Source organism: Taeniopygia guttata, chromosome 19, assembly GCF_048771995.1.
Source record: "Taeniopygia guttata chromosome 19, bTaeGut7.mat, whole genome shotgun sequence".
Classification (NCBI taxonomy): Eukaryota; Metazoa; Chordata; class Aves; order Passeriformes; family Estrildidae; genus Taeniopygia; species Taeniopygia guttata.
The window spans coordinates 2,562,764-2,582,428 of record NC_133044.1 but is presented as its reverse complement, the minus strand read 5'-3'; the positions used below and the strand labels follow the sequence as shown (position 1 = coordinate 2,582,428).

General features: G+C 43.9%; 2 protein-coding genes across 7 annotated transcripts in view; one reads left to right on the top strand and one right to left on the bottom strand.

Moving 5' to 3' along the window:
• Positions 1 to 243: 243 nt before the first annotated feature.
• PTRH2 (peptidyl-tRNA hydrolase 2) lies at positions 244 to 1,070 on the bottom strand. The gene has a single exon (XM_041720037.2). It carries the CDS (start codon positions 945 to 947, stop codon positions 354 to 356), a length of 594 nt encoding a protein of 197 aa, XP_041575971.2. The 5' UTR covers positions 948 to 1,070; the 3' UTR covers positions 244 to 353.
• Positions 1,071 to 1,726: 656 nt separating this feature from the next.
• VMP1 (vacuole membrane protein 1) overlaps positions 1,727 to 19,665 on the top strand; it is a 59,603-nt gene continuing 41,664 nt past the window's right edge. For 2 of the 6 annotated variants that reach the window (XM_072916843.1, XM_032751762.3), the window contains exons 1-5: positions 1,749 to 1,845; positions 9,054 to 9,155; positions 11,345 to 11,480; positions 13,775 to 13,865; positions 15,319 to 15,429. In XM_072916843.1, coding sequence (XP_072772944.1) covers positions 9,080 to 9,155; positions 11,345 to 11,480; positions 13,775 to 13,865; positions 15,319 to 15,429 — 414 coding nt within the window. In that variant the 5' untranslated portion in view covers positions 1,749 to 1,845; positions 9,054 to 9,079. Of the gene's footprint in view, positions 1,846 to 4,758; positions 4,929 to 8,610; positions 8,735 to 9,053; positions 9,156 to 11,344; positions 11,540 to 13,774; positions 13,866 to 15,318; positions 15,430 to 19,665 lie in introns of those variants that run through there. The other 4 variants (XM_032751763.3, XM_030288199.4, XM_030288200.4 and 1 more) reach the window with 4 other exon arrangements.

The following is a 19,665-nucleotide window of genomic DNA, read 5'->3' as shown; positions in this document are numbered from 1 at the left end:
CTTAACTGCTTCAGCAGCTGAACCTTACTCAATTACAGAATGCATTCACTACAGAAAACAGGAGAAAGAGGAAACGCTTAAAGTCATCAACCAATGTGCAAAATCCTCAAGCAATTGCACAAATTGCAAATTTACTGGGTTCCTTCTTATGCCTGCTCTGCTTTCCTCAACTGCCCTGAGCCTAGAATATTCTTTCCCACTTTTGGAACACAAGCTAGAGAAACTCATGATTTACAAATGAAATCTTACAAAACTTGCTTGTTTTATTAACACTGAGGGAAGATATGGAAAAAAAAGCCCCCAACTTATATTTTTTATCCCTTCAGTACTGACATACATGAACACATCCCAGTTTAGAAGAGTTTAAGGTGACCAGAAACTTGATCTATGACATCAGCTGGTCCTGGTCCGATCCCAAGGACTGTCCTGGAGCCTGGAGCTATCTGAGTTCGCCCAGCATCCTGTATCAAGCTCACAGTCAGCCCCAGGCGCTTCGCCTCAGCCAGCAGCTGCACCAGAGTCTCTTCATCAGGAGCTTTGAGGACCACTTTAGGTTGTCCACAATATTCCCACTGCTTCAGGAGCTCGGGATTCCTTTTGTGAACCTGCTTGTAGGCAGAGACAGCAGCATGGGAGCACTGTGCTGCTACTTTGCCCTTGCCCATCTTCAGGTCGTTGCGGACAATCAGCACCAGCTTGAGCTCTCCGGACTCTCCCATGACGTCGGCCTCATCCCCCAGGCCGTTGGAAGGTTCTGGAATTATTCCAGCTCCGGGCTTCCTGCGGAGCCTCCCCCGGATGCCCCAGCCCAGGCACACGCCACACACGACCCCAATGATGACATTCAGGAACTCGGGCTCGAAGACAGAAATCATGGTGGATTTTGGAGACTCTGGAAGGGGAGAAAGACAGAATTTACTTGAGTATTTCTCAGCTTCTGAGAGCATTTTGTGTGCTCTCACCTGGTTTCCACTTGGTTATTCGAAGACAAAGAACATTCGTTAGAAACACAAAGGAATGGTTCCCCAGACACAGCTTTCTGACTGCAAACACCTCACTGGTAATGGGCTTTGACTCAGAGCTAAGATAAAATGGCAAATTATCATAAAATCAGAGAATGGTTAGTGTTGGAAAGGACCTTTAAGTTCATCTGTTCCACCCTCTGCGATGGCCAGGGTCACCTTTCACTATCCCAGATTTCTCTGAGCTCTGTCCATCCCGGCCTTGGACACTTCCAGGGATGGGGCAGCCACAGCTTTTCTGGTGCCAGAGTCTCACCAGCCTCTCAGGGAAAAATGTTTCCTAATATGCAATCCAACCCTCCTCTGTGTCAGTGTGACCCCATTCCCCCTTTCCTGTCACCCCAGGCCTCTGTGAACAGTTTTGCCTCACCTCTCTTGTAAATTCCCTTCACCTACTCGAAGGCCACAATTAGGTCACCACGGAGCTTCTCTTCTCCTGGCTGAACACTCCCAATTCTCTCAGCCTTTCCTCATGTCAAAATTACACCTAAAAACCGGGAGAAAAATGGCGAAATGCCGAAGGTTTTAAGTCGGCTGAGGAGCGGGGCCGCCTCCAGCGGCACCTCAGGCCGCGCTGGAGCCCGAGCGGACACGGAGGGCAGAGCCCGAGCGGGGACGGAGCCCTGAGGGACCCCGCGGCCCTCAGGGGGGAGATGAGGAGGCCATGGAGCGGCCTCCCCTCACCGCTCACCTGCCGCTCCCGCCCGCCCGGAGCTGACGGCAGCGCGGCGCTCGGGAAGTGACGGAGCCCGGGGCGGGACGGGGCGGGTTTGCCGGGCCCAGTTCCGCGTTGTGCCGGGCCGAGCGGAGCTGCGGGAGCGGGGTGAGTGCGGGGCCGGGCCCGGGGCTCTCCCGGCGGGCGGGGGTCTCGTCAGGGCCCCTCAGCGCGGCCCCTCAGCGCGGCCCCTCAGCGCGGCCCCTCAGCGCGGCCCCGCTCCCCTCACGGCTCTGAGGGGACGGCGGCAAGAGGGAACCCGCGGTGCTGTGAGAACCGTGTGGGAAATGGGGCCGGCTGTGGAGCAGCAGGGCGGGAGGAGAGGCTGCTGCTCGCCGGCCTTCGGGGAAATGAGAAATGAGAAATGAGCCGCTGCCGCCTCACCCCGCTGGGGAGCGGCTCTGCTCTTCCAAAGCCCCGGGAAGGGTGGGATGGAGTCGCCCTGCTCCTGTGCCATCAGGGAGAAATGTGTCCTTCTCCCTGCGGAGAGTCAGACAGCGATGGGCTTTGTCTGCTTTTCCCCCGCTGGTGCTCCCTGCATCCCTGCCTGGAGGGCAGCTCTGAGGCCCAAATCCATGGGGACATTTCTGCTGACTGGGGTTAAGCGCCTCGTCTGCTTTTTATTTCTCTACCAGTGTTATGTGGTGTTTGCAGCAGATAACAAAGCAGCAAGATTCCCGTTTTATTCCAATTTTGCCTCTCAGGTGCTTGGCAGGTCATGTAGGTGACCTGAGAGAACGGGTGATAAGTGTGTTTGATTGTTACCCTGATTCTTAAGATTTTCTAAAGCCTGCTGATTTTACATTCTTGTAGAAAACTTTCTCATACAACTTTCTGTAAACAATCTATTGTTTTACATTCCTCCATAGAGGCAGAGAAATTTAATATACTAATAGTTTATCCAATATCATTAGAGAAGTGATATACTCACCCTCCAATCCACTATCACCTTTAGAAAAGTATATATACTAAAATCAGAAAATAAACTTCCTCTTTTTCACCTTTACAATAACAACAGCTCGCGTTGTGCTTTCACGTGTCCTATAATAACACTTGATAGCAGCTATTTATCTATAAAGTGCTGTGAATCCAGGTTATCCCCTTCCAACTGCACCTACGACATTTCTTCAGGGTTGTCTCCTGCCCTTGTTTTCTCTGCTCTGTGCTTACCAACAAGTGGGTATCCTGGTTTAGTTAATGCTGACAATGTGGGTTGAGGTGGAGAAAGTGTGGTGTGATTTCATGCCTTGGACCACGTGTTGTGTTTGGGCAGTGGATTTTGGTGTTGTTTTGCTGTTAGGAATTGTGCTCTTTTAGAGATAGTTTCACCTCAGTTTAATGGGGGATTCTCATGCTTCCTAGCACCTTATGATAACATACATCAGCTCTTCTTGATGCATTGATTTTCCCATTGAAACAGTCTTTGTTATATCAGTCCTCCTTCTTCCAATCCATTATTTCTGCAGCATGGAATAGACTTTCCTTTATTCCTTATGGGATAAGTGACAGTTGTAACGATGGCTTCATCCCCTGTTTTCAGATGAGGGTTTCAAAAGCCAGCTTCCAGTTGTGCAATGGGAGGTGAGCTGTCTTTATTAGTCTGAGCTTTGTTTCGTGTCCTGCTGAGCTGCTGAAATCACTGCTGTTTGTAAGTGCTGTGGGGAAGGGTAGGAGGAGACTCAGGAGCTTTCAAGTGGGTGAAAGCAATGAGGAAGGTGAGTAGGCTGGAACAACTGCACTCTTTCAGCCTTAAATCTTTTTTTTTCTAAGTTTTTTTCTTGGAATTCCTTCTGAATGTCATAACTGCCTCTGACTGCAGCTCGTGAACAGCTCTCCTTAGGGTGATCTGTGCCATTAATGCATGCTTGGAGATTCCTTATTTCTTAAAAACCTGTGTGTTTAAAACCAGAAAAAAACCCTGTAATTCCTGATGTACTGTGATGGGAGACAGAGTTATCTGCAGGTTGGAACTTTAACTTCTCTTCCTTGTGGACAAATCTGAGCTGGGTGGACTTTGCTATTCCCTGAGGACAAAGGGCACAACCTTGAAGGTTTTGCAACACTGAGCTTTTTGTACCAGCTTCAAACACAACCATGGGACAGCAGCAAAACCACTAAACCTGGCTGGTTTTGGTGCTGCTTGGGCTAGAGGGAGCAGGAGATGTTATTAAGGAGGCAGGCAGTTGTCCAGGGTGTTTCAAGTTTATTAAAAGAGTATTTTTCTTTCTCCCAGGGCTCAGGATTGGCCTCTGTGAACCTTGTCTGGGCAGTGTGTCCTCACTGGATGGCCAAGTGTGAAATCTGAATTGGTTGCTTTTAGAGAATGTTCTTTTGAAAAGCAGAATTTATCTCAGGAGCTTCTTTCAGCCACTCTTTGTCAGGTCCTTGTGTTCATCCCTTTCCATCTGTGCTGTTCCTCTGCATATCCTCTTATCCCTGGGTCTCACCTTTTCATCTGTTTACTGCACAGCATCTCTACTCTTTATTATAGCACTTGATTCTACTGCTGGATGTAATCAAAATTCGTGTTTCACCAAAAAAAAAATACACTAAAAAGATCAGTTTAATATATGTGGCTTTAATGGCAGGGACAGAACTTTCCATTAACTCAAAAGAAATTGTATGGCATCCTTGAAGCTCATGTTACAACAGTCTTTCCTAAAAGGCATCCCAAAGTCCCATTTTTTTTTGGAAAATATGGGAATTTTAACTCTAAATTCTAAGATGATTTATTTGGGTAGGAATTGGAAAATAGGTCTGGTGTACAGAGGCATAACCCACAAAATGGAAACCTGTGGTCTTTAACTGAATTACTTCTCCTTTGAGAAATTAAACTATTTTAGTCAGGAAAACATTGCTAGTATGGGAATAAATGCACTCATATCAAAATAAATCTGTGGAGATTTGGAACATCTTTCAGATGTGGCCTCATTTATTTTAATTGAATGCTTCCCAGGAGTGCTGAAGGACTGGGAAAAAAAAAATCGAGCAGTTACTTTTTCTATTTTCTGTCATCTTCAGGAAAGTCATTAACCTCCAAGTGAGGGGCTGTTCCCTGCAGTGTCACATGAACGGTGCTCTCTTGCTCTGTAGGGGCAGCAGCTTTGCAAGAGGAGTGCTGCAGAGCTGAGGAGTGGCTTCAGGTCCTGGAGAAGTGGTGGAGAGGGAATAACTGTGAGGAGCTGGAAGGGGTAGGTAATGTTTCACTTCCAAACTGATCCCGTCCTTCTCCTGAATGTGTTCCTGTGCCAGGCAGTCTTTGGCTTTCGAGGGAAGGTGCTCTCCAAGCTGTTTCATTGCCAGGGAGTTGTTAACTTATTCTCTCTCTAGAGCACTTGATGACTTAAAAAAAACCCTCTCACAGATGTGCAGCACTGTCTAGATTAGTGCAATTCTTTACCCACCTGGAAAGGCTGAACTGTAATCCTTTTTTCTCCTTATTGTAATTGAGGTGTAGAAAATGAAGAAGGAATATCAGAAAAGCTGAGGAGAAAGAAGCAGTCGGAATGGAACATTTGGCTTTAAATGCAACAACTAACTGGAAATTATGTGTTGCTGATGTGGCTGGGGGGAGCAACAAAATGCTTCAAGCTTCAGCTCTGGTTCTTGGAGTTGTGTGAGCAGGAATTGATGGAGATGAGAGTCAGGGCTCTTTCAGTAAGAAGTGGCAAGAATTAGTGATTCAAGCGATGTCTGGGAGAGCAGTGAGATCATGAAAACAGCTTTCTTGTTGTTCCAGCACGCAGGAGAGGAGTCCTCCAAAAATCCTTAGCACAGAACATGAGTCTACGTTCTGCTCCTCCAGGTGAGAGTGCAGACACCCAGCTGCCTGGTCCAAAACTGGTTCCTTTTGCATAAGTGTACCCAACCCTTGGGTGCTTCCACAGCCTCCCCAGAGCTTCAGAGAAGAGACTTTTGTCCTTTTTTTCTGATTACAGAGAGCAGATACTGCAGTGCCCAATTTTGCTGTGTTCTCATGCTCTGATAGCTTGTTTTGCTTTGTCTCACTTATACTGTGAAGTGCCAGTCACAGTTACTAGAAACCCTTTTTGTTGATCAGTTTGCATTTTTGACTATCAATAATTGTCTTTTTATACTTCATGTTTTGGGTTGCACTAAAGCTCAATGGTGTATTGTCAGCTCTTTGTTCAGCCCTACAAAGCAGTTCTTGTGTGAGCACAGCTCTAACAAATGATCTCAGCCACCCTGATACAAAAACTGGCCACAGTTATTTTCCTTGCTCTTTTAAATAGTTTATTTTTATGTTTGCTGCTAAGTACTCCATGTAGTAGGCAATTTTATTTTTAGAGATGGGCTCTGTGTCTTTCCCAGCATCTGTCAGAAGTGAAGTTCTGTTTAGCAGATGGAATTTAATTTCCTGTGGTGAGCTCTCATGGATTGGGTGTAGACTTCAGAATATGGAGTGAGTTAATGAAGGATAACTCCATTTTGGGTCAGACTCCCACTCCAGTCAATCCCTGTGGGGAGGCATTAGTGCAGGACTGGTGGTTCTAATGCTGTTCAAGCAGCACAGCAGATCAAGGGTGCTGAGCTGAGGGGATGTGCATCCTCCAGTCCCTTTGCTAAGATGCTTCGAGTATAATTAGACTTGGTTAAACCAGGGAGATTCTTTTCTGGAGCCAGGAAGGGTTTGCAGCCCATTCAGCCCTGCCATGTGATAGGAATCCCATCTCCAAGTCAGCTGTGTTTTTAAATAGGAAATTTTAGAGCTTTTCTGCAGAATAGTTGAACTTAAGGACCTTCTTGACAAGTATTTGTCCTACAGAAGTGTGGAAGGGGATTATTTATCTGCTTCAGTGCAAACATTGACTTGTGTACTTGAGGTGGTGTTATGCAAAGCTAATCCTGGATTAGCGCCTTTCCAAGCAGGCAGGGTAAAAGTGGCTCTGGCAGTTGAGCTCCTGAAAAAAAAGCTTTCCTTCCTTGGGAACAACACACCTGAGGCCCCCAGAGATGCAGGAGTTTCATGGATTGCACTGGAACTCAGTGTTGTGCACAGCCAGGGCTTTAGCATCAAACATGGAGAGCAGTTGGCATTGTGCTAAATGAACTTCCTTGGAGTGTAATTAAGCTGAAAGCAAAGACCAAACTAATCAAGACTTTAATTCTGAAGGCTGGATTTGCACATGTGAAAAAAGATAGATTTCAAAATGAGGAACGTGTGGCTTCCACTGAAATTTGTGACAGTTTTTTTTTCTAATCTTTGCTATATTTAAGTCAACAAAATGTGACTGAAGTTCCCTAAGCCAGAACACATTTTTTTAGTCTTGCTGTGTGTGCTCAACAGCTCTGGATGGCTTTTGCTTCCTAAGCAGCTTTCTGTGAACATCAGGCTTGCTGTGTGGTATATACATGGGTATGTGTGTATATAAACTTACATTGTAGAAGTTCATAAATACTTATTAAATACTTATTTAAATACATATAAAAATAAGCACAGCTGAGTGCAGTCAGAAACGAAGCACTGTCCACCTGTCCTGGTGGAATTAAGGGGTGTCTGAACATCTGATCCTGCTATTGCCATAGCAACTGGCCTGTTATCCTCAGCTGAGGACTGAGCTAGCTCCAGAGTGTCAGGCTGCTCTGAGCTCACCTGGGGAGAGGGAGAGGTTCACATTTCCCTGGGCTTTGAGCAATCCCTGGGCTGCAGGTGACTGCAGAGTGATGCTGTAGAGCTCCCACTGCAGTAGCTCAGCCTCTTGTCCTTGGCTGACTCCAGAGCCCTTGGCATTCTTCAGCTTTTGTAAAGGTGTTTTGTTTGTTTTTTTAGGTGCTTTGGGTATTCTGGGGTTCACATTGCAGGTGTTTTGTTCATTTTTTTAGGTGCTTTGGGTATTCTGGGGTTCACATTGCAGTGAACAAAAGCTGTAACGTGCATGAGATGAGTTTCTGCTGCCTTGTTTAACCAGACAGATTCCTGTTTCTTCACATTTTGTGTCAGTTTTTTCTGAAGAAAGGACTCCTTCCTGAGACCTCAGTGCTTTTGACTACTGGATTTTTAACTAAAACCTTTAATAATTAGATTCTAGCTAACAATTTTATCTGTATTGCAAGTAATGCACAAGGCTTATACCTGTTTATAAAAATACTTGTCTAAAACTGACTTGTGACACCCTGGAAATGTCAAATACAGCATCTGAAATCTTTGAACATTTTATTTTAAAATTTGACAAAATTATTGCAGTCTGAATCCAAGACGTGATCTCACTGCTGTTTACCAAACCTGAGTTGCTGCTTGGCTCTTAAGCCTAACATAAATCAATGGGGGAGTATTTTTTTCTGTAGAACTTCAACTCTTCCACTGGAAGAAATTTTTTTATATAACCTGTCATTTTAATATTGTACCATTTTTCTTTCCAACAAAAGCAAAGTATCAAAAAATTGTAAATCAAGTATGCTTACAGGGAGAAATGCAATGCAAATAAAATGCTTTAGCTTTGTGGGACTCTCTTTTCCAAATAAAACTCTAGAAACTTGAGATTCAAGAGAGGGTTTTTAAAACAAGGGCTCTGACTGGTTGCTCTCTTTGTGTTTGATTGCATAAAAGAATTGTCAGCTGTTCAGGTTTTTTGGTGGTTTTTTTTAAGGAAAAAAAAAAACAACAGCTCTTGCAACACTCTGGTTTGGGCTGGCTCCCACTTCTTGTTTTATTTACTCTCCTGGATAAGAAAAACCGCATCTCTTCTTTTGGGGTTTTGCTTTAGGGTTGATCTCTCTAAGAGAGAGGCTAAACCAGCAGAGTTTGGACAGTGCCAGCAAAGCTTCCATCAGAAAGCTCTTGTCCTCTGAAGAGTTTGCCTTTTGTGCTTCAGGGACACCAGGCTGTGCAAAGCAGGAGATGCAGCTCTGTATCTTGGTTACCACACTGAGGGCTAATCTTTCAGCCAGGGAGGTTTTTGACTTCGTAACCACCTGCAAAGCTTTAGTGGCAGGATGAGGAGCACCCCTGAAGCACCAATCTCAGGATGGAAGTGAGGTTTGTATGAAGCTCTGCTGCTCCTGGAGCCCAAACAGTGGGTTGGGTCAAGGAAGGGGTTTGTTTAATGAGCTTTTGTTCAGCTGTTAGAAGTGAGGGAGTTTTGGCATTTGAGTGAAAAATTTAGAATTATGTAGGTGGAAATGTTTTACTCTTTGTCACTGCAGGGATTGAATCACTTTCTGCTGTTTGATGGTGTAATGCAGGATGAGTGTGAGCTGGATTTGGAGAGCTGCTGGGTGTTTGTCTGCATCCTTTGACTGTGGAGTGCTCCTAACCACAAACACACCTTGTCCTTTTGTGTTTCTTCTGCTCTCAGGTCCCCACAGGTGACTGATCTATGAAATGGCAGAGAATGGCACAGACTGTGACCAGAGACGCATAAGAATGAGCAAAGAGCAGCACAATGGCAACTTCACAGGTAGGTGGGAAATCACTTTGTGTTCTCAGCTGACCTGTGTGGGGTGTAAAACAGCACAGCACTGAAAAGGAATTGATTTTGGTTTTCTCTTGAGGCCAGGTTGGATGGAGCCACCTGACCTAGGGAGTGGCACCTTTGCCCATGCCAGGGGGTGGCATGGGATGGGCTTCAAGGCCCCTTCCAACCCAAACCACTCTGGGATTCTGTGACTTTATGCCCACATATCGCATAGGCCTCAATTACTGCATCAGTTTTAGAATCCTCAGTCAGCTCTAAACCTGAAAGGATTTATGATTTCAAAGCCATGGAATAGATTCATGCTGTGTATTTCCATTCACATTTCTCTTACACTCCTTTCCTCTCCCAAAGTTCTTGGTCACATACATTTAAGCCCCACAAAGTTGACCTGGGTTCCAGCAGGGGCTACATCAACAAAAAAAAAAAAACCTAAAAAAGTTTAACTCTGTTGGCAAATGTGTGGCTGTGGAAGTCAGGCTGTACAACCCCACCCTTTGGCACTGAAAAGTCAGTTCTGGGTAATAAAAATCTGCTTTACTCTGGGACAGATCCAGTTATTAATCTCCCAATTTCTAGCTGTTCTGTTGAAATTCAATGTCACTATAATTTATTTGTTTCAGTGATAAATTACCAACAAAACAGTTTTAACTACTTCACTTTCTGCTTCTCCTCCGTTTTTCCTGCTGGTATGTCTGAAGTAGCCTGGGGTTAATATTTAGAACTCATGAAAAATAACCTGGAAACAGTTAATGAAGATTTTTGTGTCACTGAATTATCCATGCTATGTAGTAAGGCATGGAAATTATAATCATCTTTGTTCATTTCCTGTCAGCTTTGAATGTGCCAGTTCCATATTTAATTAAGTTTTGTAATCAAGTGATTTCTCAAGTTGTGTGCAGTCTTACACCATTGTCTTTTACAACCTTTTACTAAAAACAAGGTCATAAAAACAAGGTTGAAACATTTTTATTACACATATTAAACGAAAAAGATTAACTGCGTGTTTGTATGTATGGAACAAATTAAAGCCTTTTACTTAAAGTCTTAAATCATTCTGTAACTCTGAAGAAATGTGGATGTACTTCAGTATTTGCCAGGATTTCTGTTAGTTCATCTTAAGCAACTGATTTTACAGCTAAGGAATACAAAATTAAGTGGGCTGTGTGACTAACGAGAGCTGCAATTTATGTGTAAGTATCAGCATCTGATAAGGCAAAATGTTTCAATTACTGGAGTAAGACTGAAATAATACATCTTGGGTTACAATATGCTGGAGATCTGATTAGATTAATATTTTAAATGCAGCAGCTTTTTAAAAATCTAAAATTTATGAATATTATTACAATGCAAAATAGAATACATGTGTTGTGACTGTGTAGTAAGTGATATTTAAACAAGTTTGGTGTCTGTTTGGATACAAGTGTATTTTTTCATTGTTTACTGGTATTTTTGAAATCTTATTCCAGAATTCCTTTTCTTTAGAAGTTTAAAAATTACTACTGCTCGTTAGCTTGGCAACCTTTAAACAAGCCATTCTCCTCCAAAAAACCAGCTCGGCTTTGGGGTTTTATTCATCACAAAGTAACACCTTGATTAGAAAAGCCTTTTTGTGAGCAGGGCCTGGGCTGGCTGTGAGCTCAGTGCCAGGCAGGGCTGTGCTCCAAAAGCTGCTCCTTTCCAGAGAAGGAGTCTGGGAGAGGCTGGACAGGCTCCTGCCTGGGAGGGCAGGTGCTGCTATCCAGTTACACCGGGTAATTCCATCCTCTGGAGGTGGGAGGCTGGGAACAGCTCTGCTGGAAAAGAACCAGCTCAGAAGCTCAGAGGGAAATGTCCCTGCAGCAGGTGCTGAGGTCACATTTGACCTGGGGTGGTGGCTGCTGTCAGCTCCTCGGGCAGTGCCCTGCAGAAAGGCTGCTGGGGCTGCCAGGCCTGGGCACTCTGGTTCCCTGAGTGCCAGGGGGGAGCAAACAACTGGGAGCATTCCCTGGATGTCACCTCACTCCAGAGGCATGGCAGCAGATGCTTTGGGATCAGGAGAAAAGACAACTGAGAGCTCACATTAACTTCCTAACAAATTAAAAAAAAACAAATCAGTGTATTTTTGGGTGGGATAGCAGCTGACCTGCCAGCCTGTGCTTTTCCATATTTTCTTTTTTGCTTTGCATTTGCAGATTCCTCGATGCTGAGTGAGCGGAAGAGAAGGGAGCGAGAGGAGAGGTTGAATATTGTACTGTGGAAAAAACCGCTTGTTACCTTGCAGTATTTTTGCCTGGAAACTCTAATAAACTTGAAGGAATGGACCATAAAGTAAAGATCATTTCTTTAACTTCTACTAAGCGTTCTGGGCAAACCCATGCTCTGATTCAGTAGGTCATTCTGACATCTCACTTTCCCTGATGATTCACAACTTGAAAACTGTTTATTTCAGAGAACATATGTATTTTTGTCCCTTCAAGGTGGCTGCTGGAACATCCCACACTTGTAGCTGAGCTCTCAGACCTTCTGCCTAAATTACATAAGTGCAGCAAGGTGCTTGGGGCAGCAAATGGCAAACTGCCTTTCTGAAGAGTTGAATATTCCAATTTGAAAGAGTGGGACAGTGTTATAGGATCCTCAAGGCAAAGGGATATTGTGCTTATGGCTGCAGTGTCAGCACTGACCTACTAATGCAGGTGTTGGTGCCACTAAGTAATCTTCAAATAGCTCAGCCAGGGCAGAGATCAGGGTTCTGTGGAGTTTGCAGTGATGTTTATGATGCTGTAAAGAGGACTTTGCTTCTCTGTGGACCCTTTTACAGCAGGAAATGATTTATTAAAGCACTTCCCTTGAGTGCTATTTTCACACTGGATAAAACCAGCTTTTATTCCAGTGAGAGAATTTGTGAGGAGCAGTCCTGCCATTCCCTGCTAGTGCTGAAATGCAGAGCCAGTTCTTAAGACACAAGGCCGGGGCTTAGGCTGCCAAAACATGAGTGTAATTTGCAATGAAAATGCCAAGAGTAGCAGCCATCCAGTGCTTGTGTTGGTAACTGGGCTCTGTTGTGCTTGGGACTGAGGTTACAAAGCCTTTCCCAGTCAGGAGACAGGATCCAGTGTCACCTTGGGTGACTCCAGCTGTTGGGCTGCTGCTCTGCAGGCTGAGCTGAGCCTGGTACTCAGGGTTCTGCTCACTGCCTCTGGGCTAGGCTGGAGGTGCTGGCAGTCCATATTTGCTGACAGTTTCCATTTTATTTTGAAATTATTTGTTTGAAAAATATCAGATTTATATAGTGTAGCCTTAATTCCCCCACACCCCTCAAAAAATTGAACCCTCCAAGCCTATTTATTTTATTATGTGCATTCTTTAAACTACCATTAGGAATTGTCTCTGAGAACTGTTTTACTGGGTCTGACCTCTGTAATTTCTGACAATTGCCAAGCATTTATTTAAACTAAGCAGAAATAACATTTGAGGATTTATTTTAAGACCTCAAATCTTATTTGGCTTCCTAGACATCCAGTTTTGTTACAGATAGCACTTGCCTCCTCTGCTGAGCAGCACATTCAGTTGTCTGGCACTCCCCTGACAGAATCTTTACAGAAAATAACCCTGACTATTACAAGCTATTAAGTTGAGACCTCAGATTGACTCTTAATGATCTCCTGTGTTCCATTGCATAAATTGTGTTTTGAATGACAATAATTTGGAAATTCAATTGTCATACTAATGTAAGCAGCACTAACTTTAATTTTAAAATGTTTTGAGTGCTCTTTTCAGTTTGCTTAATATGAAATATTTGTGACTGTTTTCCTGTGTTATGCCTCACATTTTTATGTTTCTGTCTAAATGGATAAGTTGTGTTTATAGTTTGCTATTACAGGCTGGGAATTTAAAGTGATGCTAACATTTATTTTTTTATGTATCATTAGGTGACAATATAGTAGTATTTTCTGGAAAACAGTAAATGTATTTGCTAATCTACTGTGTGTGGCCACATACACATCAGGCAGGAAAAAAAAGAGTAAAACCAAACATGCTCAAAAATTATTTGGTAGCAAATTGCTTTGGAAAAAACTTTTCTCCATTTACTCACCTAATGCTTCAGCATTACCTAAAATATATTTATTAAATTACAATATATTAATTTTTAATAGATAAGGGAAAACAAAAGAATGTGAAGATTTGTTCCTGTGACTGTCACTGTGGTTCTGCCCAGCAGCACAGCTGGAAATCAGCTCTTCTGAATTCCACCCAGCTCGTCCTTGCCCAGGGCCAGTGCAAGGCCTGCTTCGCTCTGTGCTTGGCCACAGCTGCTGCTCAGGGCCTGGGTCTGACTCCTGGCTCCAGAAGCTGAATTGTTTTCAGCTTGTGTTTGTTTTCAGACAGTTACTTTGTTTTTCTTTATTAAAAAAAGCAAAATATGAGTGGCTGAACTTTGATCTCGCTTGACAGTGATGCAGAGATTTTTCCCTAAAGAGTAAAGGCTGCCCAGATATTTTCTTGGGAGGTTTACATTGTCCCTGCTGAGCACATCCAGGCAGCCTCAGTCCCCAGAGGTAATTGAGTTACTTTGAAATGCAATTTTAAGGATGAAAAACCCTAATTTGCCATTTTTCTTTAAGATTGTGGCAGCGGCGAGGGGTCCTGGTGTGTGTGTTGCTGGCGCTGGCAGTGCTCACAGCCCTGTACTACATCGAGGGAGCACATCAACAGGTACCACCTCTGCTTCCCTGGCTCCCACTCCTTCCCTGTGCTGGGAATTGAATCCATTGTGCTGGCATCTCCATGAATTTATCATGTATCTTTTGAGCTGCTCACTAAGGTTTTGTTTCTCAAGTCGTGACTGCTCTGTTGGTGTGCATGAGTTGTGTTCAGAGGTGGAGAGGGATGAGCTGTGTCATTGGATCTGGAGGTGTCTCATCTGTTCCTGAGTGAAGCACACCCCAGGTGCTGCAGCACTCCTTCACAGCTGCTGTCAACAAGATTTTAATGCTGGTGGGAGCTCCTGAGGGGAAGTGTTACCCTGAGTAACACTTCGTGGTTCCCAAGAAGTGATTCTTGTGTTGCTGTGGAAGTCTCCTGCCCAGCTGGGACAGGCACATGTAGAGATGTAAAATGGTTTCATGGTTCAGATCTGTTCCTGGGGTGTGAACACAAAGCCTGGTGCTTTTGCAGCTCTGGAAGTGTAAGACATGGCTTAAGCTTAGTGATAGTGCTGTCTGCACCCTTCCCTTCCCCATTTCTCTTGGAGTTCCAGATTTTCCTGGAGGACACAGAGCCCTTTTAAAAACGAATTCCAGCTGCTGTCACAGCTGTGAAATAAGCAGGTTCCCAGTTCCAGAGAGCTTGCTTCCATCCCTCCTGCTGTGGTGTGGCACTGCCTGCCTGAGGGATCTGCAGTTCTGGACCCCAAGTCCTGACTGCCCAGGTTTCCTTGAGCCTGCTGGGGAGAAACCTGATCCTTTGGGACAGCTGAGGGCAGTGTCACCCTCAGGTGACAGCCACTGCAGGAGCTCCCTGTTAAGGAGGTGTCAGCCACGTGCACTTGGCATTTTCAAGGTGTTTTTGTGCCCTGCAGGTTGGAGCCTGGATAAGAGTGGTGTGAACTTCACCTTGGTGCTGTTGGTCCATGGATGATGTGAAATAGTGGCCAGAACCTGCTGTGGCTTTCCCATATTCCCTCATTTCTGGGTGCAGCACACAACCAGCATTTTAATGTTTGCTTAAAAATAACAAACCTGCTACTCATTGCTCCAAGATGCTACATCTAGAAGTCTCACTGGGAGTGCAGCTGGTTTTATTCCTTTATTTAAACTCTTCAGACAATTCCCTGAGCTGCCTGGGCTCTACCTGACACTTTCTGGGGCTTGCTCCTCATGGGCCTGTTCTGAATTCCCACCTCCTACTATTGAACCTGAATTTCCATCTATCTCCTTGGAAACTTGTTGATTCCAAAATGTGGGGCTTTTGTTTCTTTTGAAAGTGCACTGTTTCCTCTACATATCTGTGCTGTTGCTGTAATAAATTGCAAATAGAAGTATTTAGGAGTCTATTTCACTTGCTATAATCCAGATAAATGTTTGTGTTAGCTTGTAGCTTAATTTTCTCCCTTGGAGATTTCATAATTTATATTTTTTTTCTTTTTTTTGTGACTTTCCTTGCTCAGTATGTGCGGTACATGGAGAAGAAGTTCTTCTGGTGTGCCTACTGGGTAGGATTGGGCATTCTGTCCTCTGTTGGGCTTGGAACAGGTCTCCACACCTTTCTGCTCTATTTGGTAAGGATATTTCCATCCATGTCCTTTTTGGATTGAGTACTTTAATTGTTGCATATATTAGAATTGGAAAATGAATAATTTTCTGCAAGTTAAATTAAATACATCTAAAGTTGCTCTGGAGAATGCTGTTGATGTTCTACACTGCATCACCTTGCTCTGTAGTTTGTAAGCTCTGTGTTTGTTGAACTGTGGATATTGGCCTGCTGTTGGTTAATCCTCACTTTGAAACAATGAGCCAAATCTGCAAGCTCTATCCTCTAATCTCCTCATTTAAATGAAGCCCGTCCTACTGTGTGCAGCTCAAGTGTTTCCATTTAAAATTTTTCAGAGTATTTTTTTTTTAGTAGCTTAAAATGATCATTTTTCTAACTGAAGCCACCAAAACAGGCAGCTGGTTTAAAGTTCTGTCTGTATTAGTTTTGCTTTGAAAATAACAGCAAGAACAATGTTTTTCTATGAAGATACAATATTAAAATTTGCATGATGTTGTTTATCTCAATGTAGCTATGAAAGTCAGGGAAATGTTTGGGTGTGTTTTGCTTTTGGCCATTGGATTAGTTCCTGGGTTATGAAACCACTGTCCTGGATTCAAGAAAAGGATTCATGGCCACAAAATAATTAAAACCAGTTCATGCAACAAATGTCATCTTGTATTTGGAACCATTACAGATGTTTACTTTCAGAGCTGCTTTAATCATTAACAATAACACAGAAAACACTACAGGAAACTCCTGCCTCTCCCCCCCAGCAGGGCAGTGCCTGGGAGATGGAATGGCATGGGATGAGCAGCCTCAGATTTGCTCTGAGTGTAGCTTCTGTCCTAAAGGTTGTGGAAGGAATTCCTGCTAAAACAAAACCAAGTTTGTGCATTGAGCACTGTCAGACCCCAGGAAATCTTCCTAAGACAGCACCACTTCTTTTCTTAAAGGAGGTGAAACTTTTTTTTAATTCTGTATTTAAAAATCAAAGTTCTAAATTACTTCAATGTAGAAAAATTAAATTCCATAATGCATCACGTTGATCATCCTGTGGGATATCTGAACCTCATGGAGGTACTTAGGCCATTACTTCAGCTGACACTGAAATAATTTATAGGAAATACAACTTTTCAGCTGGTTTATCAGATAACTTATGGTGGCTGTTTGGGAAGTTAACAGGCTTCCAAAGATTACAGGGATGTGTCACCCATCAGTTTAATATTGTTAGAGAAGGTATTTATTTGGATCATAAAAGGGAAGGCTTCATATAACTTTGTTAGGAGGGGGAAACAGACTGAATCGATTACATTGAGTAATTAGAAGGTGGTTATGGAGTAAAATGTAATAAAAATGTACCATCAACATCTAAAGTGTAAACACTACAGGAGAAATACTGGTTTGCTTTAAATATATGAGGCAGATAAGCATGTTGAGGGAATTCCGTGGAGACAGTGAATGCAGGAACAAGAAGCCAGGATTTGTTTACCTTTTTTTTTTTAATTATTTCTGAGCAAGATTTAGTGATTAGCATGGTCAATTAACACCTTCTGGGCATTGCCCGAGCACCTCATAGTTTACACATCGGTGGAAACCACGCGGTTGTTGCCACTAGATGGCAGAGGGAGTGTAAAAACAGCAGCTCCTGACCCTAACACACCGTGTTTGAACTGTTAATATTCTTATCACTGCAGCTGTACCAGCAAGGTGTACATGGAATATGTTATCACTGTAGTAAAACACTGCTTGATATCTGCTCGGCGTGAGAGGGAACAAGCAGTACTAACCTGAGGCTGCTGCTGCAGCTTTCAGGGGTGAACTCTTTCAGCGTGGTGTTCTGGATTTAACCCATCTGGAAATAATGCAATTAGAAGCTCCAGCTCTCAAAGGGAGGAGTTGTAACTATTTTGCTTTGTTAATTGTACAGCAGTTCTATCTAAAAGTAGAAATATGACACATTAAGTGAGGCTCTCAGTATTAACTTCCGCATTACCATTGGTCTCCTTTCCATGTTCCATATACTTGAATTATATTTCTTCATAATGGTAAAACTTATTCTTCTGTTGACTCAGAGAAACGAAAAGTTACAAAACAAATCCTCCCCTGCTTCAGTGCCTGGATTTGCTAGCAATAGAGAATAGACCCAGTAAGTGCTTTCAAATTGCTTTTAATTAATTGCTCATTTTAAAGCTGTATGTACAGGGAGATTGTTGGGAATGCAATTACATGCTGGGAGAACAATGCCCTTGGGCCCACCCATGTGGTGCTGAGTTCTGCTGGGACTTGCAACACTGTCTGTGCCACTGAGGGCACGTGGAGGAATTGGTGGCATGTAGGCACCTGCTCAGGCTCCTTCAACTGTCACACAGGTGCATCTGAATGAAATACACTGGATTAGCCATTTACTGCTTATGGCCATTCCCAAGCATTGGGCAGGCCGTGGAAGTGGTTATGCAATGGCTGCAGGATGTGAATGACTCTGATGTTTGCTTTCCCTGGCCTGCTTAGCTGCTTTTGCAGTGTTGAAAACTGTCATTTGTCTTCATTCTTCAGAGCTTCTCTCACCAGCTGCTTTTTGGAGCTGCATTCCGGTGCCAGGAGAGATCCCGGGGTTAACTGAGAAGAGAGTACTTGGAAATTGCTAAAAGTAGAATTTAAAGCCTCAGTGTGGGAGGCTGCTGCTACCTGCTGCTGCCTCAGGATCATTTCAGTTCACATCTGATCTGGGATTTTTTTGGTCACCAATCCTTGGTGCCAGAGGAACAGGTTGAGTGTGTCAGGTTTTGATACCAGGCTTTTAATTGCTGTTCCTGTAATTGGAGAGCTTTTTATATGTTAGAAAGGGCCTGAACATTGTCTGATGTGTCAGTTCCTTGTTTAATGCTGCTTCCTTAGTTGTTGCCAGCACTGGATGTAAAATCTGACATGGCTTTTTGGGAAACAATTCTTGTGCTGTACTTGGCACTGAGCTAAGGGCTGGCACAGAGCAGATCTTCAACGCAGGAGCAGGGAAGCAGGCCACTCTTCCAAGAATCCTTTCCATTCTGACACTTTCAAAACAAGCCTGCTGGCATATTTTCCTGAAGCCCATTAAAGGTTTTTCACAATTCTTTAAAAACAACCCTTAAAAATAGGAATCGTGATGTGGTTCTGTAGGAAATAAAACTATTATGATTAATGACTCCAAATACTGGTTTTAGCAGTACATGGCTTTTTCCTCAGTCCTGAGATGTTTTCTGTTGGTGGTAGATTAAAATATGAGCAGCATGAATCACCTCATTACCAGCAGAGGATGGCTGAGGGTAACTCATGAGGAATTTTTGGTGTTTGTACATCTCTGAGAGATCTTTGCTGCTGAAAATGAATGAATGAGGTGGCGATGCCGCAGGGGACAGGAGGTGCAGTGCTGGGCTGGGACCATGGGCTGAGGCCATCCCCACCCAAAGCTCTGCCTCGTGCTTTGGTTTCACTTCAGCTCTGAAAAACGGATTTTTTGTCAAAGATGTGGCCAAAAAAAATAGTGCTTAAAACAAGTGGTTGAGGGCACGGTAACGCCCCTCTCCGTGGGGAAGTGAAATCCCTGTGGGGATGAATGGCACCGAATTCCTCACCCCTCAAAAGCTCAGAGCTCTGGCTGTTTGCATTGTTGGTGTTTTTGGTGCTTAAATGTGGATTTTGTTCGCTGGGGGCTCGGCTGAGGGGGTTTTTATTTAACTGCTGAGGGGGTTGCATTTTTATTTAGCTGCTGAGGGGGGACATTTTAATTTAACTGCTGAGGGGGTTTGTGCTGGTGGCCAGGCCCTGGGCGAGCACAAACAGGAAATGTGAGGTACAATAGCAATGGTTGTGCCGAGGTCCAGCCCGGATATTTCAGTGCTGGAATATGTGGGTTTGTCAGGAATTCTTACAGCGCTGCTCGGCAGCAGAGTGGAAGAGGGCACAGCAAAAAATAAAGACCAGGAATATAGGGGGAAAAAAAAAAAAAAAGGCAGAAATTTGCCTTTAAAGAGAAAAACTAGTCAGAAAGGCAGTGCCTTATTGCCTGTGCTGCCCTGAGAGAGAAAGTCTGGGTTTGTCTTTGAGAGCTCAGCATCTCACTTTCATTCTGAATTGGTTCCCCACACCAGGGGTCACATTCTGGCCTCCCCAAACCGTCAGAGTTTGCAGCTGAAACGAGCCCTGAGGTGGCCCTACCCAAACTGGTTTAGGTTAGAATTTGAAGATTTAAAAGCCAGACACTTGTGCAATAATGAGTCCATTA